This window comes from Malaclemys terrapin, chromosome 12 (genome assembly GCF_027887155.1).
Source record: "Malaclemys terrapin pileata isolate rMalTer1 chromosome 12, rMalTer1.hap1, whole genome shotgun sequence".
Classification (NCBI taxonomy): Eukaryota; Metazoa; Chordata; order Testudines; family Emydidae; genus Malaclemys; species Malaclemys terrapin.
In genome coordinates, this window is record NC_071516.1 from 3,870,236 (window position 1) to 3,892,636 (window position 22,401).

General features: G+C 44.7%; 1 protein-coding gene across 15 annotated transcripts in view; it reads left to right on the forward strand.

Annotated features, from left to right (window-relative positions):
* Positions 1-22,401, forward strand: part of RTEL1 (regulator of telomere elongation helicase 1) — a 106,271-nt gene that overhangs the window by 46,415 nt on the left and 37,455 nt on the right. For 14 of the 15 annotated variants that reach the window (XR_008446750.1, XM_054045005.1, XM_054044997.1 and 11 more), the window contains 7 exons: positions 2,473-2,550; positions 6,412-6,489; positions 7,473-7,616; positions 13,393-13,508; positions 15,907-16,030; positions 17,094-17,241; positions 21,119-21,273. Coding sequence is in view for 14 of the 15 variants with exons in the window: in XM_054045005.1 (XP_053900980.1) it covers positions 2,473-2,550; positions 6,412-6,489; positions 7,473-7,616; positions 13,393-13,508; positions 15,907-16,030; positions 17,094-17,241; positions 21,119-21,273 (843 nt within the window). In the remaining variant the exon portion in view is untranslated. The remainder of the gene's footprint in view (positions 1-2,472; positions 2,551-6,411; positions 6,490-7,472; positions 7,617-13,392; positions 13,509-15,906; positions 16,031-17,093; positions 17,242-21,118; positions 21,274-22,401) is intronic. The other variant, XM_054044998.1, reaches the window with a different exon arrangement.

A 22,401-nucleotide genomic window follows, 5' to 3' on the forward strand; every position in this document is an offset into this window, starting at 1 on the left:
ATGGCCAGATACCTTATGAGTTTATAAATTATTTTCCTCTGTCCAGAACCCATCTCCATGGGACCCTAATCTAATACCCAATGCCTTGAGGTACCCCGCCCACCCCACCCCACCCCGCGCGCGCACACACACACACACACACTTGAGCCCATGACTACCTGTCTTCTTTTCCACTTCTTCCTCGAAATTTCCTTTCTGATAGCTGTCACCTTATAATAAAATAATATATGGAGATATATCTATCTCATAGAACTGGAAGGGACCCCGAAAGGTCCTCGAGTCCAGCCCCCTGCCTTCACTAGCCAGACCAAGTACTGATTTTGCCCCAGATCCCTAAGTGGCCCCCTCCAGGATTGAACTCACAACCCCAGGTTTAGCAGGCCAGTGCTCAAACCACTGAGCTGTCCCTCCCGCCTTGGCCAGAAGAATGGGAGAACTCGGGGTGCTCATGGCAGACCCACCATACGCTGCCTTCTACTGTGACAGAATGACGCTGTGCCCCCATCCTCGATTCTTCCCTAAAGTCTTGTTAGAATTTCATATCAACCAAGAGATCTGTTTACTGGTATTTTTTCCGAAGCCTCAGACCTCCAGAGAGGAAGTTAGTCTCCTCACACTAGATGTCAGGAGGGCCCTCACCTTCTACCTTGACAGGATCAAAACCTTTAGGGCCTCTGCCAGACTCTTTGACTTCTGTGTCAAAAGGAGGAAGGGAAAGCCAGTTTCCACTCAGACTGTTGAAGTGGGTTTCAGGTTGTATCTTGACCTGCTATGAAGCTGCTGGGATACATTCCCTTCATAGAGTGACAACCCGCTCCAGCAGGTCTCGGAACACTTCAGTAGTCCTTTTGAAGGATGTCCCTATAACACAAATCTGCAGGGCTGCAACCTGGTCCTCAGTTCACACATTCATCAGACATTATGCTATGAAATCTGCATCCATGGCTGATGCTACCTTTGGTGACGCAGTCCCCCAAACTGTCTTGGATTTGCCGTCTCAGCACCTGCCTCACTGCTTGTGAGTCGAAGAAGGAGGAGAGGTTATTTACTTGTAAAGTAACTTGAAGTCTTTGAGTTGTTTTCTCCCTATGGGTACTCCACCTACTAACTTCCTTCTCCTCTGCTATGGAGTCTTCCAGGCTTCGTAGTTGAGAAGGAACTGGAGTGGCAGCAGACCCGCATCTCCTTCTAAGCCCTTGCCTGAGAGCAGATGCTGCTGCTTTACACAGTCGTCCTGCTTGTCTTGTGTCAAGTACACTATTTATTTGCTTAATTGATTAAGGTGAAGTTTCTAAAGCATGCATAGCATCTCGATTAGCTCCTCATCACCATTGACTTCAGTGGAAACAGAGTTAAACCAATATTGGGACATTTTGGAAAATCTCACCATTTGCTTAAATAAGCACTATACAGGTCTCTTCATATCTGGTCATCTTGGAACATCATCCTCTTGATAAATGAGCCAAAAGCTAAACAGCTTTTCTTCAGAAGGGACCACTTGAGGCATGCTGAGGCTTAGAAGGGGAGAGCCACAACTTCTGTAGTTTCCCTTATAGAGTGACCAGATGTCCCATTTTTATAGGGACAGTCCCGATATTTGGGGCTTTTTCTTATATAGGCTCCTATTACCCTCCCACCCCCTGTCCTGATTTTTCACACTTGCTGTCTGGTCACCCTGTTCCCTTAGCTTTCTGCAGTACTTTTCCTAGACTAAATCACTAACTGGCTTTCCTCTTGTTCATCGTTGGTATCCTTAATATGGAGGTGACTCCTGGATGACTTGAAGCTGAGTTTTGGTTGGATTCCAATCAATTTGGTGGTTTTCTCAGACAGACGTACAAAAGGGTGGTAATACTTCCTAACTGGCTTGTTTTAAAAAAGTTGATAGTAAATAGTTAAAAAATCCTTGATAGTAAACTCCCAGTTGGATTATTTTATTTTTCACTATAATAAATTTATTGTAGTTTGTATCTTTCCTTGGTTGCTGTTGCTCATATCCCCTGTCTTTGTTTCTGGCTGAAGTTAGGGATGTTTTTCTAATATGAGTTGTGTGTCCCAGCAGAAGCCATGGTAGGACATTTCCCTAGGTAACTGTTGCTCCCCTTCTAAGGTACCAGTGGAGGGGAGCAGGGAACTAGCTGTTCAGTGCAGATTGCAGGAGTAGTATCCAGGAGGCAGATGTTGGGCGCCAAGGGTCTGCAAGTTGAAAGGAAGGAGGTGACCTCACTGCTGGCATGGCTTTTGAAAAGATGCACAAAGCATGGAGAAAGTGTCTTGGCCATTCTGTCTAAACTGCCCGTGTTGGAACTGCTGCCTGGACCCAGCTCATTTCCCTCCCATTGGTAGCTGCATGCCCCTGCCGCCAACTCTGGCTGGCAAGAGACGAATAGGTGATGGGGAGCATGTAGTTACCACCACCTGTGGCTTCCTTTCTCATATGTACTTCTGACTTATTTGCTCTCTGTTTAATAGGAGCATGACTTTGCTAAAAGAATAGAAGAGGTGAAACCAATGTTTGTGGAACCAAGGAATAAAGGAACCTTCACAGAGGTTGGTCATTTGTGCTGTGTCTGTCTCGTTCGATAAGTTCTCCTTTTTATGCTTAAATACTTCTCCGAAGATGTGTTTGCAGCAGTGACTACAGAACTGCATGTTGGTGAGTTAAAACCAAGAGAGCTCTAAGGGCTCTTCAAATACAGCTCTTCCCTTCTCCTTTCTGCCTTCCCTCATGCTCCATTCTCCTGACGAGGTGCACTGAACACTAATATAGTCATGGTTTGAAATCTGCCTGCGCTTCGGATATTAGTACCATATGTTTAGACATAGGGTGACCAGATGTCCCATTTTTTAAAGGGACAGTCCCATTTTTGGGGTCTTTTTCTTATATAGGCGCCTATTACCTCCCCCACCCTATCCCCTGTCCTGTTTTTTCACAGTTGTTATCCCTGCTTAGATACCATGGTGAAGGATAGGGTAGAAAAGCTTAGCTCAGTCTTTCAGTGCAGCAGTCAGCATTGGAAATCCAACTCTTGGATAGACTGCAGGCCATTTCCCCCCAACTTGTTGCAGTTTGTTTTTTATTATGAAAATTTTCTATGCAACTGTGAAGTGTATTTTTTATTCAGAATGCTTTTAACTTGGCTGGGCAACACTAACTTTTGCCCAGGGGCTCAATTATTTTGATCAGGGGCACCATCAGAGTCTGCCTTTGTAGAAGGAACTCAACTGGAACATCTTTCCTATGGCATATTCCTTTTCTTCTATGCCAGTATTGAACCCAGTAATTTCCAGTGGGATGGGAAGCCATTTGGTTTGGGTATAAAGGGGCTCTGAAGTGTATCTTTCCATTGGAATCTTAAAAAAAAAAAAAAAAAAAAAAAAACCTGATGCATTTCCAAGGCGCGTGCGTGCACACACAAAGCAGAGATGGTTTAGAAGCAACCAGAGAGAAGGCAATGAACTCTAGTAGAGGGAAGGGTAACTCCTGCCACTTTTCCATATAAATACTACTGTGTGTGTCTGTCCTTGGCACAGCTTTGTTTAGATAGTGTTTCTTGGGATTGCATTGCTGGAAGATACTGGTATTCAGTAGTTGTAAAATAAAATAAAAAAAGAACAAGTTAAAAATCACTTAGAAAAGTTAGATGCCTGCAAGTCACCCGGGCCTGATGAAATGCATCCTAGAATACTCAAGGAGCTAATAGAGGAGGTATCTGAGCCTCTAGCTATTATCTTTGGAAAGTCATGGGAGACAGGAGAGATTCCAGAAGACTGGAAAAGGGCAAATATAGTGCCCATCTATAAAAAGGGAAATAAAAACAACCCAGGTAACTACAGACCAGTTAGTTTAACTTCTGTGCCAGGGAAGATAATGGAGCAAGTAATTAAGGAAATCATCTGCAAACACTTGGAAGGTGGTAAGGTGATAGGGAACAGCCAGCATGGATTTGTGAAGAACAAATCATGTCAAACCAATCTGATAGCTTTCTTTGATAGGATAACGAGCCTTGTGGATAAGGGTGAAGCGGTGGATGTGGTATACCTAGACTTTAGTAAGGCATTTGATACGGTCTCGCATGATATTCTTATCGATAAACTAGGCAAATACAAATTAGATGGGGCTACTATAAGGTGGGTGCATAACTGGCTGGATAACCGTACTCAGAGAGTTGTTATTAATGGTTCCCAATCCTGCTGGAAAGGCGTAACGAGTGGGGTTCCGCAGGGGTCTGTTTTGGGACCGGCTCTGTTCAATATCTTCATCAACGACTTAGATATTGGCATAGAAAGTACGCTTATTAAGTTTGCGGATGATACCAAACTGGGAGGGATTGCAACTACTTTGGAGGACAGGGTCATAATTCAAAATGATCTGGACAAATTGGAGAAATGGGCTGAGGTAAACAGGATGAAGTTTAACAAAGACAAATGCAAAGTGCTCCACTTAGGAAGGAAAAATCAATTTCACACATACAGAATGGGAAAAGACTGTCTAGGAAGGAGTACGGCAGAAAGGGATCTAGGGGTTATAGTGGACCACAAGCTAAATATGAGTCAACAGTGTGATGCTGTTGCAAAAAAAGCAAACATGATTCTGGGATGCATTAACAGGTGTGTTGTGAGCAAGACACGAGAAGTCCTTCTTCCGCTCTACTCTGCTCTGGTTAGGCCTCAGCTGGAGTATTGTGTCCAGTTCTGGGCGCCGCATTTTAAAAAAGATGTGGAGAAATTGGAAAGGGTCCAAAGAAGAGCAACAAGAATGATTAAAGGTCTTGAGAACATGACCTATGAAGGAAGGCTGAAAGAACTGGGTTTGTTTAGTTTGGAAAAGAGAAGACTGAGAGGGGACATGATAGCAGTTTTCAGGTATCTAATAGGGTGTCATAAGGAGGAGGGAGAGAACTTGTTCACCTTAGCCTCTAAGGATAGAACCAGAAACAATGGGTTTAAACTGCAGCAAGGGAGGTCTAGGTTGGACATTAGGAAAAAGTTCCTAACTGTCAGGGTGGTTAAACACTGGAACAAATTGCCTAGGGAGGTTGTGGAATCTCCGTCTCTGGAGATATTTAAGAGTAGGTTAGATAAATGTCTATCAGGGATGGTCTAGACAGTATTTGGTCCTGCCATGCGGGCAGGGGACTGGACTCGATGACCTCTCGAGGTCCCTTCCAGTCCTATAATCTATGAATCTATGTAAGGGAAGAGGAGGCTTCTTTGCAGTTCTGGCATGTGCTGCTTGCATCGTAAATGGTTTATAGAAAACAAAACAGCTGTTAAACTCATGGACTGGCCATTTGTCAAGACGGGAAAGAGAGGACAACTTCCTGGTTATGTGCACATCCTTGGCTGGTGGTGTACAATATTCTGTACTGTTTAAATTGTTTATTGAAAAGAAACAATTACAAAATTAGATGGAAGTGACCTAATTTAGAAACAAGGTTAGATTACAGAGGGTTTCAGAGAAGTATTTCTCTGCTAAAAAGATAACAAAAGTTTTATACCAACAGTTTAACATGTAGAGGAAAAAACATTTTGGTAACCCAGGAAGCTGCTAGGTAGAGTTTGTACCAATTTTCACTGAATCATTGCCTCTTCTGAGGCAATTAGCCTGTAACATGTGACGAGGTTCCTGATTAAATTATTGTTACACTTTTCCATCACTGTCTTAAATCCACCTCCTTGAAAGGTGGTAGCTAGGTCAAAAGAAGAATTCTTGCATCAACCTAGTCTTTGTTTACTGTGGGGGTTAGGTTGACCTCACTACGTCACACAGGGTGTGAAATTTTTCACAGCTCTGAGTGATGTGGCTAGATCAACCTAAGTTTTAGTTGTTTAGGCCTCGGTTGCAACAGACTTATTTTTCTGTACCTAGTGAAATTGTTAAAATAAGATTCTTCATACTTACAGATATTGATGCAGTTCTGGAATGTGCTGCTTGCATCATTAATTTTGTTTTCTATAAACCATTTACGTTTTAAATGAATAGCCTTCTATTTTCCTAATTTGTTGAAATTCCCCACACTTTTCCCACCTTTTTCTCTTCTACTGAATTCCAGTCTCTTCTCCTTGACAATGATTAGAGTAAATGATAACCTCAAATTGCTTTTTGTTTTCCTCTTTTGCCAGTGTGGAGTCATAAGAGTACTGCATGATAAGTTCTTTGTTTTTCCTTCAGAGATAGATGATATCACAATGTTATGTCTGTCAGAAGATCTGTGGGATTCTTTGTAATAAGGGGGTTTTGGAAAGCAAATATTTCTAACATCCATAGTTATACTCCAGTAAGGAAACTGACACTAAGCCTAGGTAACTACATCTTGAGTCTTAGTATGTGAGTCAAACTTGTTATGGTGTGTGTGTGTAAAGGAGGTTTTCTCCCCCTTCCTCTTACCTAACCTGTTTGTCTTGTAGATCATGGATGCATATTATGATAAGATTGTCTGTCCCAAGTCTAGTGGAGCTACTTTCTTGGCAGTATGTCGGGGAAAGGTAATGTAGAACAGAGTTTGTCATTCTTGAGAGCAAGCTGCTTTTTGCATTGAGTTTGGAAGACTGTAGCTCTTCCAGGTACTATTTTTAGCAAAGAGAAATATGTGTGTTTGTGTATCTATATATAATCACATGCATAAAAAAGCCCTAGTAAAATAAAGGAGCAAATGCAGACTGCATAGTTTTTCCAGCTCTCTATTTTAAGTGCACAGGTCTGTCATTCATGGTTTTACTAGTGATACGTGCATAATCTCAAAGGGGACTGGCTTCATGCTTTCCTACATTTTCTGTTGGTTGCTCACAGAGGAGCTGTATTACTGTATGAGAGACTGTATTAGGCAAGACTTGACAAATGTTTCTGTCAGCCTAACATTATAAGGAAACAACTGTCTGAAATGTTGTGCAATTTCAAAAGATGAACTAAAGTTAGTTCAAACCCAGTGCCTGCACTGGAGCCCTTCTGCCAGTTTTGGTGGTTTTATGGTCGTACTTTCCTATTTTTAGAAATTAATTTGATCCTCTTGAAATGGTTGTATTTGTTTTGAATGTTGAGGGAGGTGCCCCAGAGGAGGAGAACACTTTGTAAATAGATGTTGTTATTAATGGTCATCCTCTGGTGTATGGAAAGTTCAGGCATGAAATGTATAATCAGCAATTGGTGTGCTGGCAACACAGCCTGGAAATCAAGAAGATTTTGAAATGCTTACTATCTCAGAAACCATAGAAATAAGAGAGAAGCAGAGAAACCTCTCCTTACACACTTTGGCTGATGTGGTACTCGGTCAAGGCCTAGTAGTAGGAAAACACTGGGATTAAAACCCTGGCAATAAAAGTAAGGAATCCAGTTCAAACTGTTTGTTTCCACTACTCTCAAACTATAATTGTTAGATGTGTAATTTAAGGCAGAGAGGCCACAACCCCTGAACTGCTCTGAAATGTCACTTAATTCCCTGTTAATGATTGAAAGCACTGTTCATCTTCAGGCCAGCGAAGGCTTGGACTTTGCAGACATGAACGGACGAGGTGTTGTTATCACTGGGCTTCCATTTCCCCCTCGCATGGAGCCAAGAGTCGTTTTAAAGATGCAATTCCTGGATGAAATGAAAAGACAAGGTTCAGGGGCACAGGTAAGATTGGGGAACTTTTTCGCAGATGCTTTTTTGCCAGTCCATTGTCTCATAGTTTCTCTCTCCAGCATATGGTTTTTCTTGCCATCTCTGTGGGGCCACAGTAAGCAAAACTGCTCTATCAGACCATACGAATTTGACACCCCTCTCCCACACCCCACCTCCTGCTGGGTTGTGCTGAAATGTTAAATTCTTCAAGTGATTGCACGTGTCTGTTTCACTTCAAATGTGTGTGCACAGGGTGCATACACACCTGATGTAGACTGAACATGTGCAACACATCTCAAAGAACAGCAGTGACCGTTCAGATTAGTAATCGTTTTTTCCACTTCTGGTTTCTATGGTTCTTCTTCGAGTGCTTGTTCTCGTCAGTTCCAATCGGGTGTGCGTGCCGCATGCTTGGTCGTCGGAAAGTTTTTCCCTTAGCAGCTCCCGTCGGGTCAGCTGTGGAGCCCCCTGTAGTGGCGCCTTAATGGTGCTCAATGTACGACCCTGCCGACGCGACCCCCCCTTCAGTTCCTTCTTATCGTCCGTGACGGCCGTTGGCGTTGCATTCGCTTGCCTAGAAGTGCTTCCCTTAGCTTTCTTCTGTAGTTTGTAGTTCAGTCTAGGTTTTAGTTAGTCGTTAGTTTTCATTTCCTGTACGTAGTGTATATAAGAGTTTGGGTTAGTGTGCGGGGTCCTCCCCTATCCCTTCCCTTCCCTTGGCTCTGGGGCCCGCCTCGGGGCCAAGGGTTTAAACCAGAGGTGGGCAAACTACAGCCTGCAGGCCACATCCGGCCCACGGGACCATCCTGCCCCGCCCCTGCTGTTTACCACTTACTATGACTATGCTATCACCCAGCATGCCAGAGATGATGCAGCATTTGGCAGAGCAGTGCTCCAGTCAGCGATTCCTTAACTCTGACCCCACCTCCGGGGGAGAGCTTGGGAGTCACCTGATTGGAATCTATGTGAACAAGCACTCAAAGAAGAAAAAACAGTTACTCATGTTCTCATAACTCTTCTTCGAGATGTGGTTCACATCCATTCCAATACCCATCCTTCTTCCCCTCTGTCGGAGTAGCCGGCAAGAAGGAACTGAAGGGGGATCGGGTCGGCAGGGTCATATATTGCGCGCCATGAAGGCGCTACTCCAGGGGGCTCTACAACTGACCCGATGGGAGCGGCTAAGGGAAAAACTTTCAGATGACCGTGCACACAGCGCGCACACATCTGATGGGAATGGACATGAACATCCACACCGCGAAGAACAACAGTTACAAGAAGATGAGTAACCATTTTTAGTCAAACACAGGTCAGAAATTTCTTGAATACAGTTGTATTCAAAATAGCTTGAGTGTATGGTAACCATTTATCTTTCGAAGGAAATAATTGGCCCAGAAGGAAATTGGTCAGGAAGTATAAACCACGGGTATGGTGGGCTATGTTTGGCAGTCTTTCAGGTTTAAGTACAAATACTATGTAATTCTTCTTTATCATCTTGCAGGGTAGCTGTTAGCTATTTAATGACATGGTAAGTGCATTGTAGAGCCAGGGCTAAAAGCCCTAATTCAGTGGCTAAACACCAGAGCAGGTTATATATTTTTAATAACTAGGTCAGAGTTCCATAGCAATAAGTAGTGCCTCAGTTTAGTCGGAAGGGACTGCTTTAGCAGAGTCTTTCACGTGACTCGCACCATTTAGAGATGCATTTATAGCATGTATTGGGGACTGAGACAAGTAGCCCCTGCATTGAGAATACATTTTACCTACAGTAACTCCGCACTTAACGTCGTCCTGGTCAACGTTGTTTCGTTGTTGCATCGCTGATCTATTAGGGAACATACTCCTTTAAAGTTGTGCAACGTTCGCTTATAACACTGTTTTGTGGTTGGGGGCTTGGAACTAGGGTGGGCCGGTAGCCCCCCTATTAGTTCCCCTCTGGAACTAAACTAAACAGCTGTTCCGCCGCGCTCAGGAGGAGCGGGGAGGCGCTGATCCGCGGGGCCCACCGGCGGATGGGAGGCACTTGAGGAGTGTGTGGAGGGGAGCTGATAGCGGGGCTGCTGGCCCACCCTGGTTCCAAGCCCCCACCCACTAGCTCCAATGGGCTGCTCTTCCAGAGAATCCCACAAGTAGTGGGCAAAGTACTGTACTAGCAGGCAGTGGGGAAAAAAATTCCCTGGAACCTAACCTCCCCTATTTACAAGTATCAGGGGGTAGCCGTGTTAGTCTGTATCTACAAAAACAACAAGGAGTCTGGTGGCACCTTAAAGACTAACAGATTTATTTGGGCATAAGCTTTCGTGAGTAAAAACCTCACTTCTTCGGATGCATAGAGTGAAAGTTACAGATGCAGGCATTATATACAGACACATGGAGAGCAGGGAGTTACTTCACAAGTGGAGAATCAGTGTTGACAGGGCCAATTCAATCAGGGTGGATGTAGTCCACTCCCAATAATAGATGAGGAGGTGTCAATTCCAGGAGAGGAAAAGCTGCTTCTGTAGTGAGCCAGCCACTCCCAGTCCCTATTCAAGCCCAGATTAATGGTGTTGAATTTGCAAATGAATTTTAGTTCTGCTGTTTCTCTTTGAAGTCTGTTTCTGAAGTTTTTTTGTTCAATGATAGTGACTTTTAAATCTGTAATAGAATGACCAGGGAGATTGAAGTGTTCACTTACTGGCTTATGTATGTTACCATTCCTGATGTCCGATTTGTGTCCATTTATTCTTTTGCGGAGGGACTGTCCCGTTTGGCCAATGTACATGGCAGAGGGGCATTGCTGGCACATGATGGCATATATGACATTAGAGGATGTGCAGGTGAATGAGCCCCTGATGGTGTGGCTGATGTGGTTGGGTCCTCTGATGCTGTTGCCAGAGTAGATATGGGGACAGAGTAGGCAACGAGGTTTGCTACAGGGATAGGTTCCTGGGTTGGTGTTTCTGTGGTGTGGTGTGTAGTTGCTGGTGAGTATTTGCTTCAGGTTGGGGGGTTGTCTGTAAGCGAGGACCGGCCCGCCTCCCAAGGTCTGTGAGAGTGAGGGATCATTTTCCAGGATAGGTTGTAGATCGTGGATAATGCGCTGGAGAGGTTTTAGCTGGGGGCTGTATGTGATGGCCAGTGGTGTTCTGTTATTGTCCTTGTTGGGCCTGTCCTGCAGTAAGTGATTTCTGGGTACCCGTCTTGCTCTGTCAATCTGTTTCCTCACTTCCCCAGGTGGGTATTGTAGTTTTACGAATGCATGATAAAGATCTTGTAGGTGTTTGTCTCTGTCTGAGGGGTTGGAGCAAATTCGGTTGTATCTTAGGGCTTGGCTGTAGACAATGGATCGTGTGATGTGTCTTGGATGGAAGCTGGAGGCATGTAAGTACGTATAGCGGTCAGTAGGTTTCCGGTATAGGGTGGTGTTTATGTGACCATCAATTATTTGTACTGTAGTGTCCAGGAAGTGGATCTCTTGTGTGGACTGGTCCAGGCTGAAGTTGATGGTGGGGTGGAAATTGTTGAAGTCCAGGTGGAATTCTTCAAGGGCCTCCTTTCCGTGGGTCCATATGATGAAGATGTCATCAATATAGCGCAAGTAGAGGAGGGGCATTAGGGGACGAGAGCTGAGGAAGCGTTGTTCTAAGTCAGCCATAAAAATGTTGGCATACTGTGGGGCCATGCGAGTACCCATAGCAGTGCCACTGACTTGAAGGTATAAGTTGTCCCCAAATCTGAAGTGGTTGTGGGTGAGGACAAAGTCACAAAGCTCAGCCACCAGGCTTGCTGTGGCCTCATCAGGGATACTGTTCCTGACAGCTTGTAGTCCATCCTCATGTGGAATATTGGTATAAAGTGCTTCTACATCCATGGTGGCCAGGATGGTGTTTTCAGGAAGAACATCAATGCATTGTAGTTTCCTTAGGAAGTCGGTGGTGTCTCGAAGATAGCTGGGAGTGCTGGTAGCATAGGGTCTGAGGAGAGAGTCCAAATAGCCAGATAATCCTGCTGTCAGAGTGCCAATGCCTGAGATGATGGGGCGTCCAGGGTTTCCGGGTTTATGGATCTTGGGTAGCAGATAGAATACCCCTGGTCGGGGTTCTGCGGGTGTGTCCATGTAGATTTGTTCCCGTACTGTAGCTGGGAGTTTCTTGAGCAGATGGTGTAGTTTCTTTTGGTATTCCTCAGTGGGATCAGAGGATAGTGGCCTGTAGAATGTGGTCTTGGAGAGTTGCCTGGCAGCCTCCTGTTCATAATCTGACCTGTTCATTATGACTACAGCACCTCCTTTGTCAGCCCCTTTGATGATAATGTCAGAGTTGTTTCTGAGGCTGTGGATGGCATTGCGTTCTGTACGGCTGAGGTTATGGGACAAGTGATGTTGTTTGTCCACAATTTCAGCCTGTGCACGTCTGCGGAAACACTCTATGTAGAGGTCCAGTCTGTCATTTCGACCGTCAGGAGGAGTCCACGCAGAGTTCTTCTTCTTGTAGTGTTGGTAGGAGGGTTCCTGTGGGTCAGTGCACTGTTCAGTGGTGCGTTGAAAATATTCCTTGAGTCGGAGACGACGAAAGTAGGCTTCCAGATCACCGCAGAATGGATCACACGATCCATTGTCTACAGCCAAGCCCTAAGATACAACCGAATTTGCTCCAACCCCTCAGACCGAGACAAACACCTACAAGATCTTTATCATGCATTCGTAAAACTACAATACCCACCTGGGGAAGTGAGGAAACAGATTGACAGAGCAAGACGGGTACCCAGAAATCACTTACTGCAGGACAGGCCCAACAAGGACAATAACAGAACACCACTGGCCATCACATACAGCCCCCAGCTAAAACCTCTCCAGCGCATTATCCACGATCTACAACCTATCCTGGAAAATGATCCCTCACTCTCACAGACCTTGGGAGGCGGGCCGGTCCTCGCTTACAGACAACCCCCCAACCTGAAGCAAATACTCACCAGCAACTACACACCACACCACAGAAACACCAACCCAGGAACCTATCCCTGTAGCAAACCTCGTTGCCTACTCTGTCCCCATATCTACTCTGGCAACAGCATCAGAGGACCCAACCACATCAGCCACACCATCAGGGGCTCATTCACCTGCACATCCTCTAATGTCATATATGCCATCATGTGCCAGCAATGCCCCTCTGCCATGTACATTGGCCAAACGGGACAGTCCCTCCGCAAAAGAATAAATGGACACAAATCGGACATCAGGAATGGTAACATACACAAGCCAGTAAGTGAACACTTCAATCTCCCTGGTCATTCTATTACAGATTTAAAAGTCACTATCATTGAACAAAAAAACTTCAGAAACAGACTTCAAAGAGAAACAGCAGAACTAAAATTCATTTGCAAATTCAACACCATTAATCTGGGCTTGAATAGGGACTGGGAGTGGCTGGCTCACTACAGAAGCAGCTTTTCCTCTCCTGGAATTGACACCTCCTCATCTATTATTGGGAGTGGACTACATCCACCCTGATTGAATTGGCCCTGTCAACACTGATTCTCCACTTGTGAAGTAACTCCCTGCTCTCCATGTGTCTGTATATAATGCCTGCATCTGTAACTTTCACTCTATGCATCCGAAGAAGTGAGGTTTTTACTCACGAAAGCTTATCCCCTATTTACATTAATTCTTATGGGGAAATTGGATTCGCTTAACATTGTTTCGCTTAAAGTTGCATATTTCAAGAACAGAACTACAACATTAAGCAAGGAGTTACTGTATTTGAATAGCTTGATTTCTCTTCCTCCCCCCTCCCCCGGCCTTTTTTAGTATTTATCCGGGCGTGAGTGGTACCGGCAGCAGGCTTCCCGGGCTGTGAACCAGGCCATCGGCAGGGTTATCAGACATCGCCAGGACTATGGTGCCATTTTCCTTTGTGACCACAGGTGAATTCTTGTGTTGAATAGGATCGGCTATAAATGATATACCTGTCAACATTTCTCTCTCTCTCTCACTCACACACTCACACACTCACACACAAACTACCTGTATGTATAAGTGCATTACTATGACTGTTTGAAGAAGGCTACAGTTCATTAGTGATCAACAACGACCTAGGTATCATTCTCCCTAATAAGTGAAAATAACATTCCATGTTCATCCTCTGTTCTCCTTTCCCCAAATCATCTCTCTCCCCGTTCCCTCCGTAAGGCTGGTAGTAGTATTAGCAGATGCAGAATAAGCTGTCAGTGATTTGATTATTTGTGTGTGTGTGTGTGTGTGTGTGTGTGTGTGTGTGTGTGTGTAGATGTATATCTTTTTTATATAGTGTGACAAAGTTCCTCCTCTATCTTGGTGGGTCCTGCGCTTATTGGTGGATTTTCTTGCCTCAGAGATTCACCATGTGGATTGGGGAACAGCCCAGAGACCTTCCCCTCTGGAAGAACCCACAGTCCAGGTCAATTGGGAGGTTTGGGGGGAACCCGGGCCCGCCCTCTACTCCAGGTTCCAGCCCAGGGCCCTGTGGACTGCAGCTGTCTATAGTGCCTCCTGTAACAGCTGCATGACAGCTACAACTCCCTGGGCTACTTCCCCATGGCCTCCTCCAAACACCTTCCTTATTCTCACCACAGGACCTTCCTCCTGGTGTCTGATAACGCTTGTGCTCCTCAGTCCTCCAGCAGCACACCCTCTCACTCTCAGCTCCTTGTGCCTCTTGCTCCCAGCTCCTCACACTCGCATCACAAACTGAAGTGAGCTCCTTTTTTAAAACCCAGGTGCCCTGATTAGCCTGCCTTAATTGATTCTAGCAGCTTCTTAATTGGCTCCAGGTGTCCTAATTAGCCTGCCTGTCTGAACTGGTTCTAGCAGGTTCCTGATTACTCTAGTGCAGCCCTTGCTCTGGTCACTCAGGGAACAGAAAACTACTCATCCAGTGACCAGTATATTTGCCCTCTACCAGACTCCTGTACCCCACTGGTCTGGGTCTGTCACATAATCTTTTCATGCCAGGAGTTAGAACTTCCTGAAACGCTAATACAAGTTACGTGAATACAGAGGTTCCAGTCCTGCTCCGCACTAAGTTTGAGAAGGCAGTGAACAGTAATTGCAGTTTTGAAGGGAAGTGCAGGAAGAAATTACATATTGCCAGAAAATCTAAAAATGGTCTCACTTGTATTTCTAACCAGAATCCTTTTTCTGGGAAACGAGTGAATTCCTGCCATTGCCATGAAACATGTCGGCTTGAGTAGGAGTTTTGTTGGACCATTTTGCGTGTTGGTAGCTATGCCGTGAACCTTCTGAGCATGCCATAGCCTCCTTGTTTTCCTGAGAATGAGACTGAATCACCACTTTGTACTTTGCATGGTTCCCATTCAGTTTCTGAAGAAAGCTGGTTATTTCCATTTTCCCATAATGTTTTGTTTCTCAGGCCTTTCATCTGGTCTCTGCACTACCTGCAGCTTCTTCCTTTGTTTATTTCTGACTTAGCCCCCAGAAACCTCTGGATACAATAAAGTTTCATTTAAAAATAAACTATCTCAAGATTGATATTAATGATGATGGGATAGGTGACCCAGAGAACTAATGGTCTAGAACAGAGCTTATCAAACTGGGTCTTGTGACCCCTCAGGAGGTTGTGATGTTATTACGTGGGGAGTCACAAGCTGTCAGCCTCCACCCCCAAACCCCGCTTCATTTCCAGCATTTATAATAGTCTTAAACATAAAAAAGGGGATTTTAATTTATAAGGAGGGTTGCACTCAAAGGCTTGCTGTGTAAAAGGGGTCACCAATACAAAAGTTTGAGAACGACTGGTTTAGAATGAGCCTTTCGTTTCTGGACATCTGGGCACGAATCCTGGTCTGTGTTCACTAGTAGGAATAAATTTGGTGGTTTCAGCCCAACCTCTAATGAGCATTTTTCTACCTTATGCAGCTGCCAGTCAGTTTTGGATAGTATGATATAACTGGTGCCTAGCAGGAATGTTGCAGTCCAGTACAGAGGTGTAGTAATAGACACAAACACCCTGGCTCCAGCTAACTCTTGGTCTCCTGGGCACAAAGATCAATCCCAGGTTTTTTTGTGTTCTTACCCAGCTGCTTGTTCTTACTGTTCCGGCTTAGCTCCTTGGTTCCTTACTTGGCGTTCCCAGGAGTAGGGGCATAGTCTTACTATGAAATTGAATTCCTCATGTTGAGGACAGTGTCTACATATGCTCTTAAGACTTCACTCTCGTCCCTGTTCCAGCTCCACAGGTGAGATGTCGAAAGCTGCCTTCTGCTGAGAGATTAATTTAGTGGAGCTATTTGAGGGATTTTTCTCCTATTTTTCAATTCTCCACAGGTTCGTGAACAATGATGTAAGATCCCAGCTGCCCTCCTGGGTCCGCCCTTATGTCAAGGTTTACAACAACTTCGGGCATGCAGTCAGAGAGGTCTCCCAGTTCTTCCGTATTGCTCAAAAAATCGTAGGTATTGTCAGACAAAGGAGGAGTTTTTGTCCAAGGGTGTCAGGAACTAGGCGCACTCAGCCGTAGGAGGGCTGGGCAGAGAGTCTCATCATTCTTAAGTGATCTCCTTTACTCAAGACTCTGAGCTGCACTGGGGGATTCTGAGGGTCATCCCTCCCAGGGAATGTGTCACCAAGCTACAGGGCCTTTTGGGCTAGATTTCAAAGGAAAAGACTCTTCTCTTGTCTTCCTCTCATCCAGCCTGCCCCTAAACACAAGTTGGTTTGGTCTGGTATATAAAATGAGGGAGTGAAACTGATGATATATATTTCCTAAAACTCCCCTCGTCACCCACATGGAGAGGACATGGAAAAATTGATCAGACTCTCAAATTATTAAGCTGGCTGGTATGTAAAATGAGAAGCAGCAGCGGTTAATAGCACAGGCCAGAAATCATCCTATCATTTGCCCATTTGGTACTAGGACATCTTTAATACTTTGGCTTCTGCCTTGGCATTAGGGAGCTCTTTGATTCACTAGTACAATACAGTTTGCATGCTATAGGGAGGCACGGCTGATAGACAAAAGGATTTTGAAGTTGAGGACTAAGATGGTGCCGTCAAAAGAATACAGAATAAAGGTGGCAGGGTACTTTGTGTCAGTATCTGTGTGAGAGAGAGGTGTGAGCCTGAAATTGAGTTTATAATTCTCATGCACTTAGGGGGTTTCAAAAGAGAACTGTCTCATTGTAAAGGGAGGCCAAAGGATAGTTCATCTGTATCAGAAGGGGCTGCATTGCAGAGAGAACATCATCAATATTTTGTATGATGCTTCCCACTCTGACATCCCTTTACAGCTGCATGATCCCTCTGTTCCACCTGCGTCTTTCTGTGCTGAACCTCCCCATCTCCAATTAATCTGCCGCATCTCAGGTGCATACGTGTTCAGACCTCTCAAAATTCACGATCAAAATTTAGTTTATCTTCAGCTTTGCTCTTGGGTTCTTTCATTGAAAAACGTTCAGCCTTTGAAGTGGAACTGTAGTGTTTGCCTAGTGTAACATTTTCCAGTCTTTGTGCAGATGCCCCCACCCCCAACACGGAGCTCCTGCCCTAACACCATATGTGAAGGGGACCCGACATCATCCACGTCATCTGAGCAGCCCCTCTCCCGGACAAAAGCCAAGAATTTAGATGACCATGTTCCTAGTTTGAAGAGGAAGCGAATGGGTAAGTCTGAGTGTTTGCATTTCTAAATTGTTTACAATTGTGTCTTCCTTATATTATAGGAAAACACATACACTGAAGATTTTTTTTTTTTTTAATCCAAAAATTCTGGGCCAAGCCAGAGGTGGAGCAGGGAGACTAGGAAATGCAGAGGGGCAAGAATCCAGGAAGCGTTAAACAGAGGAGGGCCAAGAATCAAAAGGGATATAGACTAACCGTAGAGGACTGGGGAACCACATGGGAGAATGGAAAGACTGGAAGGAAGAGACTGATGGGTCTGGAGTGAGTTGGGTACCAAGGTGCATGAGATGACAGCAGACTGGGGATGCATGGAAAGGGGGCAGCAGATGTGGGTAGAGAGAGGAGGCAACCAGGCAGACAGGAAATAGTCTTTTATTTGCATTTAAAAACTCCAAACATCTCAAATTTTCTAGCTGTATGACTCAGCTTTCACTGTGACTAAACACATGCCATCCCCTGCTCCATTGGTACAGGTGCCTGAGGATGTTTCTTTTAAGGGTTCTAAAATGGAATTGACAAAAAAGAAAATCTGGCTGGCCGCTGAGATGTCCAGGTGGAGGGAGTGTCAGAGAGTTACCCCACAGGAAATATTTTGGTGTTTTTGAACAGCCTTGAGCATCTGGGGCTTCAACAAGTTGAATTTCATCATGGATATATTTGGTTTGACTTGAATTCTGACAAAGGCTGACTATTCTGGAAGGCAGCATAGTCTGCTGATTAGAATAGGCGACGAGAAGTCAGAAGGCTTGGGTTCTGATCCTGGCTCTGCCACACGCTTGCTATCTGACACCCTGCCTCCATTTTTCCATCTACAAAATGGGGGTGGTGATTTATTCACCTTTGTAAAGTATTTGAAATCCTCCTAATAAAGAGGCTAAATGCTGTTAGCTACATACCCCATTTCCCATTTTGTTCAATAATAGCCTCCTGTACGTTGCTACAGCTCAGAAAACAAAACGAGGGCATTGACATCAAGTGAACCAGTGACCTAAAAAATTGAGCTTAACTGATGTCGAAGGTAAAATATTTTTCATGCCAAAGAAACTAGAACAGACTGTTCTGTTGTGGGCTACCTGCCATTCCTGAATTTGACAGTGTTTCATTGCACAATAGATATGGTCTCCAAGCCAATTGATGTTCTCAGAAATTAATCTTGCTTTCCTGATACTTTCTGATTAGAGAGACAAGATGGGTGAGGTAATACCTTTTATTGGACCAACTTCTGTTGGCAGGAAAGACAGCCTTTTGAGATTACACAGAGCTCTTCTTCAGGCCACTGTGTAATCTCAAAAGTTTCTCTCACCAACAGAAGTTGGTCCAGTAAAAGACATTACCTCACCCACCTTGTTTTTCTAATATACTGGGACCAGCATGGCTACAACAACTCTGCATACAACTTTGTCTGATTGTTTTGCCAGAAGTAAAAATATTTTGCTACTCTACTTAGTAACTGACACACAAAGGTAGGTAGTCTCACAAGCTAAAGAGGAATAGGTGATTTTTTGTGTGTGGGGAGAATGCCTTTTTAGAAGCATCAAGCTGATGTTGCCAGAACCTGGAACTGTAGGGTTAAAGTATCTACAGACAGACACAACTAGACCCTAAAGGATGAGAATATATTTCATGGACAGACAGCTTGAATAAATGGCAGTAAGATGTCAGTTTGGTACATGTAATGATAAGCACTTCATAAGCTCAGTGAGGTGATTGTCTAGTAGAGTAGTATACGTGGCTAATAGTAGCTCATAGTCTCACTTACACAGGACTTTTTTTTTTTAACTTGTTAAACACCACAGAAAGTATGTGTGTTGATATTAGTCTTGTGCCATGTCAAAAGTTAATTACACGGACGTCACTGCAGGAATTGGGCTCTGAGGGCGATTCAGAGACCCACAGTGTTTAAACACAAATAACTTTGATAGTAAGAGTGGCAGTAAGATTTCTGAAGATCACTCGGTGTAAACTGTTTTGAGTTTATTCAAGCTTTTCCCAGACCATCCTTGAAATACAGAAATCAGAATTGCACGTATAAAGTCGCCAAGTTGGAAAAGATCAGCTAAACTGACTTTTGTTGACTCAGTTGTTCAGTGCGGTTCCACTGCAAGAGAGACAAAGGATGAGAGAAACCAGCACATACTACTGGGTTGCCACATGGAGGTTAGCAGGGATATTTGATAGGAAATCTTGTAGAATCCATCAGAGTTATTGGAAACATTGGCATGTCGCCATGCATGTAAGAGGAGGAGGAGGTATGTAAATTTCTTCTTGAAGTATGTGTCAGTGTTGATCCCACTGTAGGGACCAGATATGTTTTGACCAGCAGTGTCTGTCAGAGCTGCACAGGGGTTCCACTGAGCTGCCTCATACTCCATAGAAGGGCACAAAGGGCAGGGTGACTGCCACGCTGCTTCACTTCCCTCTTACCGCCCATAACAGTGAGATGGAAACCAGTGAGTGTTTGACCCACTAGTTCTTAAGTCAGGAAAAATTACTTCTGGTTCTTCTGAAAATCTTCAAAACCACTTCTCATCTTCATTTTCAACCACTGTGGACTGATTACTATGATAGAACCAAACACCTCTTCTCAGACACCCCTTACAGATGCTCTGTCCAACCCTCCCCTAGTCCCACCGTACAGTGTTTCTGTAGCGGTGGATTCAAAATCTGCAGGCTTCTAACCCTGTCCATCCTGCGATGGACTAATTCCCCTTAAGGACAGGCACAGTAAATGTCATTTTCTGCTTGGGAGAATCTCATGTTCAGAGCAGGGGCTGAGGGTGCTTAGTCTGGACACCTCACAAATCATGAGATGTGAGGTTGAAACTCCACCTTCTGGGCCCAGACTTCAGATCCAGAGACAACCTCCAGAAGCTTCCTACTGAACAAACCAGCATCATTTAGCACCCCATCAAGCAGACAGGTGACAGTCTACCATGGAGAATACGCCACCAAGAAAAGGCCTGTCACCGACATCAGCACCAGCAACAAAGTTGACCTCTGCTTTGACGACAAAGCTGGCACCAACATCTCAAACACTGAAGTTGAGCACTGGAAGTGGCCACTTTGAGTACTGGAGCAGAAGCTTAAAGCCCTCCCACACAGCATCCTCCCACACAGACAGGCACAGCAGGACCTCTGTGGAAAAGCCCTCCAAGCCACTCACAGTATCGAGGGATGGAGAGAGAGAGATCAGATTCTCCTGGCAATGATGGCCGTACCATTGGTGTCAATCCTGTCCTTTTGGGATGATGCTCAGGCTGAACCAGGCCCATTGTCAGTGGTGAGCTATCCATCGGCACAGACTCCAATACTGAAAGCAGCTTATACCTTAGCATCAGCCCTAAGGAAGTTATGCTCCTCACCATCACCAAGGCCATACATTCTCCCTGTCCTCAAGCAAGCAACTGAACATCAAGGCACATTTCACCAGAGCGCAGGCAGCAATATCTGTCTGCTTGAGGAATGTGCTAGTCTGAGTTCTGCAAGGCAACTGTGTAGAGCAACTCATTAACTTTTCTGGTTCTTTGAAATCCCATGGCATTCCCTTTGCATCCCATGACCTGCCCTTCATCCCTCCTTTTCAGGTTCCTCGGCAACACAGGCTTTGAATTGCAAGGGAACTCAGGGAGGATTGCAGCTGCCTCATGTTTTATGCCCTCATATAAGAGCATGAGGAGACATAGTTCCCATATACAGCTCCAATGGACACCACTAGTCAGTCTCTGTCAGAGAGAGTCTTGTGCATGTAAGGCATGTGCTCACCTATTGCAGGATCCACCCTGACTGCCTACATCTTGGAAAACCACAGTTACTGCAGGGCAAGTAACAGGTCTGTTTACATTCTGTCTTAATGTTGTAGGGCTGCTGGGGGATGGGGCAACCAGCCTGTGTGTGGAGTACGATCAAGAGCTGATCTCATCAAGGAGGCAGCCCATTGGGCTCCTGGATGCATTGGAGCACAATGAGAAGAGCAGTGAAGGGGCAGAAGAAGACCGCTTGCCAGGAGAGGAAAAGGTACTGGTGATCACGTACAGAAGAGCTGTATGTAGGTTTGAGTTGAACTACTGATGCTAAAATTAAATGTTTGGTTGACAACTTATGGGCACTGGATCCAACTCCCTTCCAAAAAAATACCTTGTAATTCACCACCATTAACAAGAAAGGTCTCGGGATGAGCTTGAGTAATAGCTTCTCTTTGGAGAAGGGCACCCTGCCACCTTCTAGTATGTGACCTACACATTCACATTGGTGCTAATAATGAAGTTATCACTGCTATAGGTGAGAGACAGACTGCCAGAAGTTAGCATTATACTTTTAGGGCTGAGGAGTCCTCAAAAAGAGGTTGCTATATATGCAGAACCTCATGGTGGACATTCACTGTAGCTGTTGGAATGTGAAGATGTATTACAGGAAAACTGGAACTCCTTTTGAATTTTTATCTGCATGTAGAGCAGCATTCAAATGGGAAGTGGACTCTGTGGCTCTCAGAGCCCACACTGCACAGATAGAAGTACCTTATCATTGAGCCACAGAAGCCCTGCAATGCCATTGCACAGTAGGGTTAGTAAGCGTCTTCTATAATACTGCTTTTCCTTAGACCTCTTCTAGAGAGAGAATAGTCTCTAACTGGGAGGTCTAAGTGAAATGATACATTTCTGATCAGGCTGGTTTCCTCCTGCTGTTCCAGAAATGAATTTTTTGCAATTAGTAATGGAGTTACGTTGGAGTAGCCTGGTTTCCTGTCTCAATATGGCCCCTGACTCCATTACATGAAGGAATAATTTTACTGTTCCTGCTAATCAGTTTTCTTTAACACTGAGATGTCTCTTATGAAATATTGCTTTCAGGGTTATTTCTTGTGCACAGAGCTGGTCAATATGGGGTGCCATTTGCCAGTCGGGGGGATAAACCCCCTTCAACTGAACCAGATTGATTCATTACTGGCTGTATCCTTATTTCTCATTCTGTAACACAGCATTACTTAAATCAAGTTAATTAAAAAGCCATAGAGTCGTTGTGTTTATCCTGCTCAAACTCGCACAGCTTTGAGCATTACTAGGCAATGAGAATTGCAGTTCTGAAAGAGAAGAACATCAATGGCCTGTTCTTAAACCCAACATAGCTTGAGGGTATTTTTCTCTT